Here is a 14,394-nt window from a genome sequence, read left to right as displayed (position 1 = left end):
GTACTTTAGGGTCAGTCGTAAGTGTTCTCCATGATTCTATAAATAATGGGGCAGGTGATTATTTTTCATGAGGTAATGACATTTGAGAAGAAATCGTTAAGAAAGTCTAAGGCCAACTGTCCCCTCTGGTGAAACCTGAAAACCAGTAATAAAAAAAAAGTCAATAAATTTCTTGGGATTAATTGTTAAAATATTTTATTTATCCAGTTGGCTACGCACATTTCCTGATCTCTTAGCAAGGAGGTTACCTGCTGACTCTATCAGAAATTGGTGTTAAATGAACACCTGCAGAATGGCTTAATGGTCAGCAACAATTTTGGCATTTTCCACTTTAATAGTCTGAAACACGCTGTTCAGCTCTGCACCCTTTCTAGTCAGTTGGTCATTCAAACCCTGAGATTACGTACACAGCAAGTCATAGATTACTTGTATCCAACAAGTAATTACTTTTACTTGTATGCCATTATTTTTGATGACTGCATGGTATTTCATTTAATATGTAAACTGAAGTTACTTAATCTATTCCCCATTGATATTACATTCAATTATAAAATATTTTCTTTTTCTTTTTTTAATTAAATTCTCTTTTTTAAGATTTTATTTATTTATTTTTAGAGAGGGAAGGGAGGGAGAAAGAGAGAGAGAGAAACATCAATGTGCGGTTGCCAGGGGCCATGGCCTGCAACCCAGGAATGTGCCCTGACTGGGAATCAAACCTGCGATGCCTGGTTCGCAGCCCACACTCAATCCACTGAGGTATGCCAGCCAGGGCAGATTATAAAATATTTTCAAATATTTGGAGTCAACAACCAAAATAATTCTAAATTAAAAGAGAAATCTGTTGGTTTGGTGGAGGAACCAAACCATTTGACAGTTTACTGATCTTCTGTTCTTTACAATTTTGAACGCAGGTCAAATAGAGCAAGACATCTAAAGAGTGGAATTTACATGTAGAAGTCTGGCCAATATTGCAAAAATCCATTCCAAAAATTGGATGAGCATTCAGAATTACTTAGCTAACAACACTTAATATTTAAGCTCCTTCATCACCAAGTATATATTCATAAAAAGCAAACTACAGATAACTGTATCATTTTACAAGATTAATCTTCCAAAATAAAAGAAAAATCTTCTGTGCAACAGATGAACCATACATGTAGTTAGTTTATACTTCTCTTGTCCTTTTGCTATTTTGAGATTTGTACTCCTATAGAAAAATATTTATCTTAATAATCAAATATTTATCTTTAATCAAAGTATATTTGGCAAATAGTTATGTTTTAATGAACAAGTTTTTCAGGGATGGGGGCAAATAACTGAAAAATCATTAGAAAAAAACCCTCAAAAATGGTAGCAAGAAAGGAAAGATAAATGAATGACTATCTGGAGAGTATCTTAAGTGGTATGTATAATAGTTAGAAATACACGCAGGGGCACTTTGAAGTTGTAATCAGATGTACAAACTATTCACCAAGGAATAATGGAGGGCGAGACAGAGGAGAACTCCTGCTTCTTGTAAAGAAAGAGCTAATGTCTCCCTGGCTGAGTGGCTCAGTTGGTTGGAACATTGTTCCATATACCACAAAAGGTTGCAGGTTCAATTCCTGGTCAAGGCTCATACTACAGGTAGACAATTGATGTTTTTCTCTCACATCATTGTTTCTCTCTCTCCCCTTTCCTTCCCTTATCTCTAAAATTGATAAACATATCCTCAGGTGAGGATTAGGGAAAGGAAGGAAGGAAGGGCTAATTTTCTTTGGAGCCTATTGCCTGAGCTCAAATTTCAACTGTGTCATTTAGTAGCTATTATTAAATCTTTCTGAATATTAAAGATCTTATCTTCAAAATGAGAATAATACTTTCAATAATAGTGCTAGTGCAAGGAATACAATGTTAGTAACGTAAGGTGCTTAGACTTGTGCCTGGAATGTAAAATGGGTTAAGTAAATGTTGTTATTAGTATAGCAATAGTGATAGTTATTGTTATTACTATATATATTTATAAACAAATTTATTTTTATATTTGTCATAAAGAAAGCAGAGCAACACTATGATCCCAACATTAAAGTAATCAAATTGTCCTAACAAAAAGTTCTTTTAAGTGATTATCTCATAGGGCCCTACAAGAAGTAACTTGTTTGTCTGCATGTTTGATTACTCTTCTCCATACATATGCATATACATAAAACATCAGTTAAATCTGGGAACTACTATCCCATAGAAAATGATGACACACATCGCCAAAATCCCAGAAGCATTTAAGTTCTTACTATGCTATTTGCTATAGAAGACACAAAGAAAGTCTAAGACACAGTCCTTGATGTTAAACTGCTTATAAGTGAATAAGAGAAAAGAAAGGCATATACCATTCAAGGAGAAAATGAGAAAGCAAACAGTGTGAACTAGTGATCTGGCAGTGTATCTCATACACATAGGAATTTAGAGAGGGAAATGAGAAATGTAGTCAATTTGATAATATTTCATAGATGAAGTAGATTTTACAAAAACTAAAACTTAGATGATGGTAATGGTATGAATGTGTATCTTCAGGATTAATTTTGGTTCTTCATTCCTTAATTGAACAAAATTAAATAACACCTAAAAATCCAGAGAAATGAGAAGACTTACCTGTGCTTTTTCTGATGCTTCATGAAGGGATATTATTTCAGACCTCAAGTATGCATTTTTTTCATGTTCCTTGTTGAAAGACACCTGCACATTCTATAGGGAAAAAAATTCTCCTTTTTTAACATGTAAGAGCTATTACATACATCTCTATTAAAATACCTGTTCTGCCCCAGACAAGAAAAACTATAGGACCTCATCACTATTAAACCAGCTTTACAAGAAATATTAAGAGGTCTTCTATAAATAGAAAAGGAAAGGCCATAACTGGAAATAAGAATATATGAAAAAGGAAAAAACCTCACAGGTAAAGCTAAATATTCAATAAATACAGCAAATCAGACATTTAAAAAGCTACTATGAAGGTTAAAAGAAAAAACTATCAAACTCAACTCAAAACTGCAATAAGTAGTTAGGAGATACACAACACAAAAAGACCTAAAATATGTCATCAATAACATAAATCATGAAGGAGAGGGTAAAAATGTAGTCCTTAGAAACTATATTTGAACTTTACCTAAAAGATTAAAATAGACTGCTATAGAAAACAAACGATATACAGAAACCTCATGGTGACCACAAACCAAAACTCTACAAAAGACATGCAAAGAACAAAGAGGAAGGAAACTAAATAAAGCACTAAACAAAAGCAGCAAATTACATGGAAGAGATCAAGAGAAGAAAGGAACAGAGGAGAACTATTAAAACAACCTAAAAACAATGAGCAAAATGACAATAAATACATGCTTATCAATAATTACCCTAAGTGTAATTGTATTAAATGCTCCCAGAAAAAGACATAGGGTGGCTTAATGGATTAAAAAACATGGCCCACCTATACGCTGCTTACAAGAGACTCACTTCAAGTGGAAAGCCATACAGACTGAAAGTAAACAGATGGAAAAAGATATTCCATGCAAACAGAAATGAAAAGAAAGCTAGAATAGCAATAATTACATCAGACAAAATAGACTTTAAAACAAACAAGGTAAAACACATCAAAGAAGGACATTACATAATTATAAAAGGGTCAATCCAAGAAGAGGTTATAATAATTATAAATATTTATATGCACCCAACATAGTAACACCTAAATATATAAAGCAATTATTAGTGGATGTAAGGAGAGAAATCCACAGTAATACAAAAGTAGTAGGGGATTTTGGTACTCTATTCACATCAATGGATAGATCATCCAGGTAAAAAATTAATAAGAAATAATGGCCTTAAATATCACATTAATGAGGTCCACTTAACACCTATAGAACATTTCATCTAAAAACTGAAGAATACACATTTTTTTCAAGTGCACATAGAACATTTTCTAGAACAGATCACTTATTAGGCCACAAAAATAGCCTCAATAAATCCAAAGGAACTGAAATCAAATACTACCACATAACAGGATGAGAAAAGAATCCAGAAAAATTATTGCAAACAGGACCTACACACTGAGATTGATCTAGAACTGTATTAAGATATAAAAGTAGTAATATTTCATTTTTCCCATTTTTTAATTGTGGTAAGTATAAAAGTTACCATTTTAACCATATTTAAGTATATGGTTCACTTAAGAATATTTAAGTTTACATTTAAGTGTTAAGTTCAGTGGCATTAAGTACGTTCACATTGTTGTGCGACCATTACCACCAAAAAGTAGTTACTATTTCTAACATTTTTTTAAAAAGTTTATAACAACTAGTTTGCAATAGGCATTTGCAATAGGCATTAATTTATAGGCAACTAGTTTGCATAGTGTTTTCAAACACTAATAACTGCATCAAATAATTTATTGCCTAATACCTGGTTGAAAACAGTTCTGAACATACAACTCACACAAACTTTTTAAATAAAGATTTTAGGAGAATCAGAAGGACTACAAACTGAGTGAGGAAGTATTACTTAATGAAGAGAGGAAAGACCACCTCTGTACTCTCCCACCTCAAAACTCACCTTATTTTCTTCCACCAACTTGGAAATGAGGTCATCTCTAGAAACTAAAAACAAAAAGTCCACATAACTATGATAATAACAATTTACAACTACATTGAAATCACATGGTATATTTTCCCTGAGAAGCTCTGATTTTCTTTTTTTTTTGGTCAGTATTTTGAGGATATAAAGGGAAGGCAAGTATTCCTATCACATTTTTATAGAAACTACATTAAGGAATTATCAAGAAATTAGTCCAGAGTCATGTGCTACAGTAAATAAGGTCACATTTTATCCATGCGTAGATGATAATGGATCTCTGAGAGATTATAAACCAGAGGGGCACACAATCAAGTCTTTTTTTAGAGAGATCCCTCTAACAGAGGCTCAGTAAAGACAGAGAGATCAGTTTGGTCGCTGTGGCAGTAATGAAGTATGAAACAATGACAGCCGGCTCTGTGGCAGTGACAATGGGGTGGCAGAGGACAAAAAGACTTGGGAAGTGACAAGCAGGAACAACTGCCATCCACTTGGTGGATGCCCGGTGGGACCATGGCAATAGATGAATCAAGGACAACACGCAGTGCTCAGACCTGGGCAGCAAGGTGGATGGTGGATGCTGCAACTAACCAGGAATACAGGGCAAGAAGCAGGTTTTGAGGATGGAATGAGTAAGGACTATAGTACTTGAAGTTTTCATCCTGTGTTCTGAGGTATCTGCAAGGCATCCACATACAGATGTTTAGTGGGCAGTAACATTACATCCGGAGCTCAGGAGGATGATTTCGTGTGGAGAAGAAAACACTTGAAACTACAAAGCATGTATAGTGAAAATAAGACCAAAGAGAGAAACAGAACAATTTGGTGTTGTACATTAGTAACCAAAAGGTGTAAAATTTTCTGAGTAACGTTTGGCTTCAGAAAATGCGTAAGAACCTATTAGTATTGTTCCACTTAAATATTCTAAAGACAGAAAATTAAAAAGTGCATAAAAACTCACCTCTTACATAGGATATACTCAGCAAACTTATACTTTTTGAATGTCTAAGTCCAACACTTATTTCAAGTAGAGTAAATTCTAATTTAAAGTATGTGAAGGATCAAAAAGATAAACTATGAAATCTATGAAAATTCCACTAATCAAAGTAAGAATGAATAGAAACTATTTATCTTACTTGATAGAACAAATTAATCACTGTAATTAGTGTATGAGATATGCATATTTATTGCTAATAAACACTATAAATACATTTTTGAATTAACTTAAGCAAGTATCTAAAGGCATTTCTTTTATTAATCTAGTTAACATTACTATTTTCATCTTAAAGTAATAAAATCACAGGCATGTAAAGATTCTATTATGCAATATCAAGCATATAGTTGGTATTCAAACAGGGTTCCTTTTCCTATTTGGATTAGTTGTTTTAATCTTCATTTTTTAATGGTCTCTCATATATTCTTTACATAATTAAAAAATAAAGCAATAATCCAGTGAGAAAGTAACAGTTAAAAAAATCACTTTATCAGGAGAACTAGTATGATAGAAGGACCTGTGCTTTAGTCTCAGCTATCCTCTTTACTGTGGGTCCTTGGAGAGAGATTTTTTTATTCTTCTCAAGAAGAGGATATATTTTTTCTTTCTCAGGTTGTTGTAAGAGATGATGTGGCAGCACCATAAAATGTAACATATTTTGTAGCCATGCAATCATAGGAAGACAGAAAGTTATCCTGGAGTATCATCAGTGAGAATTTCACTGAATAATTCATTACTCAACAACTATAAGGAAAAAGAGTACTTTCTGCTAAAAGCAGTAAGTCAGAACACTGAATGGATTGCTCTTTGCTGTATGTTTTTTATACTTTTCCTTTCCCTTTTGCTATTCCCTGCCCCTATTACAGCCCGAGAGCACAGAAGACACACAGGCATGAACACTGGGCTTGGAATTAAAAGATCTACATTCAGGTCTTATTTCACCATTTATTCCATCTGTAACTTTGGGAAGTACGAATAATTTCACATGTTTCGTGAGATCATTATGGTGAAAGCTCTGTGTGAACCACGAAGTGCATTCATACGTGAAGCACTGCACTCCCGTAACTCTCTGTGATCTCTGCAGCTGAGACTGCCTGAGAACTGCCCTACAACTACACATTAAAACACTCAGACTATGCGGGCTGAGGGGTTGAAAGATGCATGACTCTGAGCCACCCGGAATCAAGTCTAGACTCTCCATTTCCTACCTCCATCACCTCTAAGGACTCTGTTTACTCATCTGTAAAATGAGAAGATTGATCTAAGCTCTAAGGTACTTTACATCCATTTCTATAATTACAAGTTAACCAGAATCAACTGGTAACTTGAAGGGGGGTGAGTCTGACATGATAAATGGTTAGAATCAGTAGGTTAGCAAGGATTTCTAGATTTCTAGAAACCAAATGCTCCTAAGTCCACAAACACTTAAATAAACCTGAAAAAATCTAGATATAGTTCATAATTAAAAGGGTCACCAACATTCTCTCCTCTCAGGGCCACAGAGAGAAAGAAAATCAGCAATTTTTTACATTCAGACCCATGGGAAATATTGATAACACTGGTCACTTCAAGAATCTGGGATCTTAAGAGCGTTTGCGCAAAATCTCAAACGACTAATAAAAGCGTAATTTCTAGCATATATTTTCATACTTAGATCAGACTGGAGCTTTGAGATAGCAGTCTCCAACTCTCCTTTTTTTTGTTGCTCCTGTACCAGTAGTTCTTGGGTGTTCTGTATAGAACTGCGCAGGGCAGTGCAGTTTTGCTGCAAAATTTGCACCTGAAATTGTATAAGAAAGATTCCTTTTCTGTAAGGTAAAGATTTCTAATAAACGACATTACAGCACACGTGTGAGGCAGACTTTCCAATGTTAACATCTCCGGAGGAAGAAGGGCGTTTACTGACGCAGTGCAGTGAAAGGTCTCAACAAGGGGCAGCACCTTAGGGCAGTGCCTTCCGACAGAACCTTCCCTTCGCTCTCAAGGCGGCAGTCTCCAGTCACAAGTGACTGCTGAGTCTTGAAATGTGGCCAGAGTGAGTGAGAAACTGAATTTTTAATTTTATTACACTTTAACTAATTTAAATAGCACTATGTGACTAGTGGCTACTATGATGGCAGTACAAGTTGTAAAGAATCACACACAGACAACAGAGGGAATGACTGGGACCGAGGCTTGGGCTGGGTGGAGGGTGGCAAAAGGTGAAAAAAATTGGGACAACTGTAATAGAATGAACAATAAAAAATAAAGTAGAAATAATAATAATAATAATTATTATTATTACACAAATTCCTTAAAATCCTTTTTATAATTCTATCATGAAGGGCAACCATTAAAATAATTGTTAAAATAATACATTACATAATAATTAAGTTAAAATAAAGACTGACTGTTTTGCCATGTATAATGCACACTGTTTTTGCCCCAATTTTTGAGGGAAAAATAAGGGTTATATTATTTATATAAGGGTATATGATATTATATATAATATACATTATATATAATGGGTATATAATATATAATATATGGGTATTATATATATATATATATAGTGTCATTATACCCATGTATCATGATTATATTCCCATGGGTGTAATAATGGGTATAATAATCCCGTGTATAATGAGCGAAAAAAACATGGGTGTGCATTGTTCACGGGAGTGCATTAGACATGACAAAAAGTGGTATGTAATCCAATTATAGGTATTAAATTTGGAATTACTAATTGCTTTGGTACTTAGAATGGAAGGTATTCTAAATTACAGTAGATTCTTCAAATAGCAACTATGATAAAGAAAAAATATTAAAATTAATAATGAGAATTGAAAACAGCCATGTAACACATCCCTGATTGTTTTACTTATTAGTGTTCTTTTCTCTACACATTAGCTTAGTTTAATCTTTAGTTTCTATCCACATCACATACATACGACATGAGACCAGGGTGATGCCTTCTAAGATCAACCCCTGTAATAGAGACTGTATGATACAGGGGGAAGGATGCTGTCCCAGGAGCTATGCATTCACCTCTCAAAAGCCCAAGGCAAGTTAACCAACCTCTCTGGCTCTTGCTCTCTCATTCAGAAATTGTCAGACTGAATGACATCATATTCTTTCTTATTTTGCACTAAAATATTTAAAATTGTAGTAAGAATGTTAACAGAAGATTAGTAAAAGAAAAATAAATAACTTAAAAAATTTAGAGGAAATTATCAAAACTATAGGTTTATACATAAATTTAACAGCTTTTCTCTTTGTTTCCCTTCCCTAATGTAAATTAGAGGAGAAAAACATCCCTACCTGTTTCCGTTCCTCCTCTACTGTTGACCCCATTTCTTGTATTTTGAGTAGCATAGCTGATCCAGATTTTTCAAGAGAATCCCTCAGGTACTTTTCCTGAGACAGCTGCGTCCTTAGCTACAGAGCAACACAGCAGTTTAACAAAAATCGAAGTTACCACGGAAAGTTTACCGGCCATGCCATCTCACCCACAAACACTCTTCATTAGTTTACCACTACTCAGAAAGATGCTTTTGTTTTTCCCTAATGGATAACCCTCAAAGAAATACAGAGTCAAATTTGTTTCCCTTGTCCCACAGTGCACGTCTGTTTCCCAAACTGCAGGTCAAGACTCATTCGTAGCAGCACTTGAAAAAGGAAGAACAAAGAGCAAACAAGCAAACAAACATCAGCACACACAGCAAGTAACAAGAAGAGGTGAGTGCTGCTTCATTATGTCTGTGTATATGTACATGTGTACAGTGTTGCAGTGTGAAATACGCCTTACAATGAATTGTTGTCAAAAAGAAGTTTGAAAAGCACTAATATACCTTAGTATATGTATTTTCTGTATTTCTTCCTGGCTTTATTTTTTAAATCTTATTTTCCTATATTTTTATTTCCTCATCTATGTATTTTTATCTCATAATATTATAAACATACTCTGAAAGCTGTTTCAATTCTGTTTTGAAATTTAAAGGTCTACATAAATACTGAAGTAACTTAACTAGTAGACAAAACTTACACTCAAGAATTGGGGTACACTACACCTTATTTCTCTCAATAAATGACAATAAAATCAATCAGAGATAAAAGGAGGAGCCTCTTCTATCATGAGGTAAGGAGATCCTATTCTAGCTGAAAATGGAAATTGCAGAATGTTATTCCTTTTATGAAGTCATGTTAAGTTAAAAGAAATTCTATTTTTAAGGCTCAATGAAGATGACACAGGACATTTTAACTTTCTATGTGTTTTCTATGTGAATGATATATTTTATAATGTTTTAAAAGTTTTTAAAAAGTTGAAAGACATGATAAATGTATTGGCACAGCACTGTTATAAGATAGCCCTTTTTGGAAACATCTGTATTAATCATAACTCCTAATATTGAACATTTATGTTTTTCCAGTTTCTATTTTAAATACTGTCCTGAAGAACATGCTTTTGAATAAATATTTTATTGCAGTTATGACTATTTCCTTAGGATAAATTCCTACAAGAAAAATCACTAGGTTAAAGGTATAAATAATTTTTAAACTTTTGATATAATTTGCCTTCCAATTTTAGCCTATTAGTAGTATTTGAATAAAACCCATTGGCACTATGTATTATCATTTTCTTAAATCTGATAAGCTAATAGATAAAAAAATCACATTTAACACTTTTTCATTTCTTTGGTATCTAGTGAGATTATTAGTTTCTAATATGGCATTAGCTCTTTACATATTTTCTGAAATTTTATTGTTTGCCCATCATTTTTTTTTTTGGTTTGGGTTTTTTTTAAGTCAATTTAAAGTTCTTTAAAATGGAAGATATTTAACTCTTTGTCTAGTTTTGTTATATTAGTTTTTGTTTCATGTCCTTTTTTACACATAGAAATGTTTATTAATCCTTATTTGGAGAAATCTATTGATGTTTTTTAATTCTCTTCCTTCTTTCTAAGTTTAGAAATTCTACCCTCACCCAATGATCACTTAAATATTGCAATCTTAGTTTAAGAATAGCCATAGTTTTGGCTCTATTTTATAATAATCTGATACTAAAACTATAATTTACAGTATAGAGTAGCTCAATATAGTTTTTTATGTTCTGGATCAAATTATGTAGTATAATTTACTTAAGATATAATTTAAGTGCTTTACAAAGAAAATCATTATTTGATAATTATTCTATTAAGGTATCTATTTCTAAGTCATTATTAAAGACAATCAGTCAATCTGTTTTATGTTCATCAGAACCACATTTTATCTGTCTTTGTGTAACCCTCTATTGGCTAAATTGCATTCCCCAAAATTAATATTTTAAAGCCCTAACCACCAGTATTCCAAAATGTGACTGTAAGATAGGGCCTTTAAAGAGATAATTAAGTGCCCTGGCTGGTGTGGCTCAGTGGATTGAGCACTGGCCTGCAAACCAAAGAGATGCTGGTTCGATTCCAGGTCAGGGCACATGCCTGGGTTGCAGGCCATACCTAGTTAGGGGCAATCACACATTGATGTTTCTCTCTCTCTTTCTCTCTCCCTTCCCCTTTACCTAAAAATAAATAAGAACTTTTTAACAAATAATGAGGTGATTACGTTACAATGAGGCTGGACCCTAATCCTATCTGACTGCCGTACTTATAAGAGAAGGAAATTGGGACACAGAGACACCAGGGATGTGCATTCACAAAGAAAAGACCATATGAAGACACAGGTAGAAGGCAGCCATTTGCAAGTCAAGGCCCCAGGAGAAACCACAGCTACTGACACCTTGATCTTGGACTTCAAACCTCCAGAAATATGAGAAATAAGTTTGTTGTTTAAGCCATCCAGTCTGTGGTACTTTGTTATGGCAGCCCTAGGAAACTAATACATTCTTCCTGTTCTAACACTCTCAAGTTGGCTTTTGACTAGGACAGTCCTTGACAGAGTTCAATGAACAGTCAGGATTTTGTCATAGCACTCAGAATTAAGACTTTCCCAATAAAAAATAAAAATGGCAATCACCAAGAATCTTTTATTTAAAACAAAATTTTTTCTTTTCCTGATTCTAGAGAGGGGGAAGAGAGGGAGAAAGAGAGGGAGAGAAACATTGATCGGTTGCCTCCTGCATGCACCCTCACTGGGGACCAAACCCACAACCCACGTGTGCGCCCTGACCAGGAATCAAACCCACGACCTTTTGGTTTCTGGGACGATGCCTGACCACCTGAGCCACACCGGTCAGGGCATCATCAGTCTTTTAAACAAATGTGTGGGAACAAACACAAAGACTCTAATATAACCAAAACTAATATAACATATAGATTTCACATCTTTCACAAAAATTAATTCAAAATGTATCAAAAACCTAAACATAAAATGCAAAGCTATAAAAACATCTAAAAAATAAAACAGGAGAAAAATTTCGGTGACCTTCGGTGACTTTTTAGATACTGGGATGGTCAAAGAGTTTGTTTTCTGTAAGATGGCTCTAGTAGCACTTAGTTATCTTTAACTTCATTTGAAATAATTTGTTAGACTATATTGTGGCAACTGTCATTTCAGTGTGCATTTAGAAAAAACTTTCCCCTGGCTGGCATAGCTCAGTGGATTGAGTGTGGGCTGCGAACCAAGGTGTCGCAGGTTCAATTCCCAGTCAGGGTACATGCCTGGGTTGCAGGCCATGACCCCCAGCAACCACACATGGATGTTTCTCTCTCTCCTTCTCCCTCCCTTCCCTCTAAAAATTTTAAAAAAAAACCTTTCAAATGAAGTTTTTATGAATTTTTATAAAGCTATTTTAGTATTGAAGATGGAAGAAAATATGCAACATTTTCAGTAAATATGCTTATTATTTTAAGAAAGGCAAAAACACAACTGAAATACAAAAAAAAATTTGTGCAGTGTATGGAGAAGGTGCTGTGACTGATGGAATGTGTCAAATGTGATTTGCAAAGTTTGTTGCTGGAGATTTCTTGCTGGATGATGCTCCACAGTTGGTAGACCAGCTGAAGTTGACAGTGATCAAATTGAGACATTAAGAACAATCAACGTTATACCATGCAGGAGATAGCCGATATACTCAAAATATCCAAATCAATAAAGTTGCTGCTGACAATGAAAAATGTGTCCTTTATTTTATAGAAAAAACTAAGCGGACTTTTTTGGTCAACCCAATACAACACCAAAAGTACAATCCTGGAAAGACAAAATAGCTAAGCTGGACTTCATTAAAATCGAAAGCTTCTGTTCTGCAAAAGACACTGTTAAAAGAATGCAAAGATCAGCTGAAGACTGTTAAAGAAACCCACAAAACATCTATTTAATAAAGAACTATAATCCAAAGTATACAAAGAACTCTTAAAACTCAACGTAAGAAAACAATCCAGTTACAAAGTGAAAGACCTAACAGACACCTCACCAAATCAGATGCACAAATGACAAATAAGCTTATAAAAAGATGTTCAATGTCATGTCACTAGGGAGTTAAAAGTTAAAATAAGATACCACCACACACCTATCAGAATGGCAACAATTCAAACACTGACAACACAAAGCGCCATGAGGACGTGGAGCAACAGGAACTCATTTACTGCAGGTCTGAATGCAAAGTATACAGCCGTTTTGTAAAGCAGGTTGGCAGCTTCTTACAAAGCTAAACAGCGACTGTGCTCCTAGGTATCTATCCAAATGAGTTGAAAACGTGTCCTCATAATTGCCAAACTCAGAGGCAACCAAGATGTTCAGGATAATTCAATAAGTGAGGATAAACAAACTATAGTATATCCATGCAAGAGAATATTGTTTAGCAATAAAATGAATTCTCAGACCATGAAAAGACATGGAGGAACTTTAAATGCACATTCTAAGCGAAAGAAGCCAGTCAAAAAGGGTTACACGCTGTGTGATTCCAACTATCACAAAACTGCAGAGACAGTGAAAAGACCAGTGGTTGCCGGGGGCTCGAGAGACCGGCCGAGGAATGAATATATGGAGCATGTTTGAGGCAGTGAAACTATTCTGTATGAATCTGCAGTGAGCAAAGACTGAATCTTAATGTAAACTACAGACTTTTGTTAATTATGATGTATCAATACTGGTTCATCAGATGTAACAAATGTGCCACATAATGCAATGTTAATAACATAGGGATGGGGAGAAAGGACTTACTGGAGCTGTTTTCTGTTCAATTTTTCTATAAATTTAAAATATCTCTTAAAAGAAGTCTATTGAAATATTTACAAAAGTTTCAAATGTGCTAAGGTTAATACAACTATGAACAAGCATGCTTTTATCAGTAATTACAGGCACAGTATGTAAAAAAGTTTTCCAGGTAGCCACAATTAGCACCTTAATCACTAAAATTCGTAATTTGAAAAATAATTTGGCATGAGAATTTTCCTAAAGAGTATATCTACTTCTCTGTGTTGTATAATAGAATATTTTAAATATAATTGGACCTTTTTGATTTGGACTAACATCAATTATTATTCTGTCAGGGAATATTGAGGTTTTTAGGCCACTGTGAGTATACTGAGCTAGTAATTCTTCTGACTCTATTTTCAGCTGCAAATTTTTAGTCTCACAACTTTTGGCAGCCGCTTACTTCACAATTTCCAATGTTTTCTACCAAAACTTTGGCTGAAATGAAGGTTTCACAGTAAAATGGGATAAGCAGGCTTATTAAAAGCTTTTTATCTTAAACACAACTTTAGTTTAAAAGGTCTTTGTATGAAGGTGCTCACTTAACTCTAGTATATAGACAGCCACAAGAATTTTGTGGTAACTATTTCCCTCCAGGCTCAGGCAGCATATATTAGTTTTAAATGTCTGGTTTTACG

At 34.3% G+C, this 14,394-nt stretch overlaps 1 protein-coding gene across 1 annotated transcript in view; it reads right to left on the bottom strand.

Annotated features, from left to right (window-relative positions):
- CCDC150 (coiled-coil domain containing 150) overlaps window positions 1-14,394 on the bottom strand; it is a 74,842-nt gene that overhangs the window by 48,356 nt on the left and 12,092 nt on the right. The window contains exons 6-9 of the mRNA XM_045833755.1: window positions 8,891-9,007; window positions 7,241-7,370; window positions 4,579-4,622; window positions 2,629-2,721 (exon numbers count right to left, since the gene is read on the bottom strand). Coding sequence (XP_045689711.1) covers window positions 2,629-2,721; window positions 4,579-4,622; window positions 7,241-7,370; window positions 8,891-9,007 — 384 coding nt within the window. The remainder of the gene's footprint in view (window positions 1-2,628; window positions 2,722-4,578; window positions 4,623-7,240; window positions 7,371-8,890; window positions 9,008-14,394) is intronic.

The sequence above is a fragment of the Phyllostomus hastatus genome, unplaced genomic scaffold (genome assembly GCF_019186645.2).
Source record: "Phyllostomus hastatus isolate PE091 unplaced genomic scaffold, TTU_PhHast_1.1 phas_contig_1741, whole genome shotgun sequence".
Lineage (NCBI taxonomy): Eukaryota > Metazoa > Chordata > Mammalia > Chiroptera > Phyllostomidae > Phyllostomus > Phyllostomus hastatus.
Note: the sequence above shows the minus strand (reverse complement) of the source record. Positions and strands in the feature narration are given on the sequence as shown.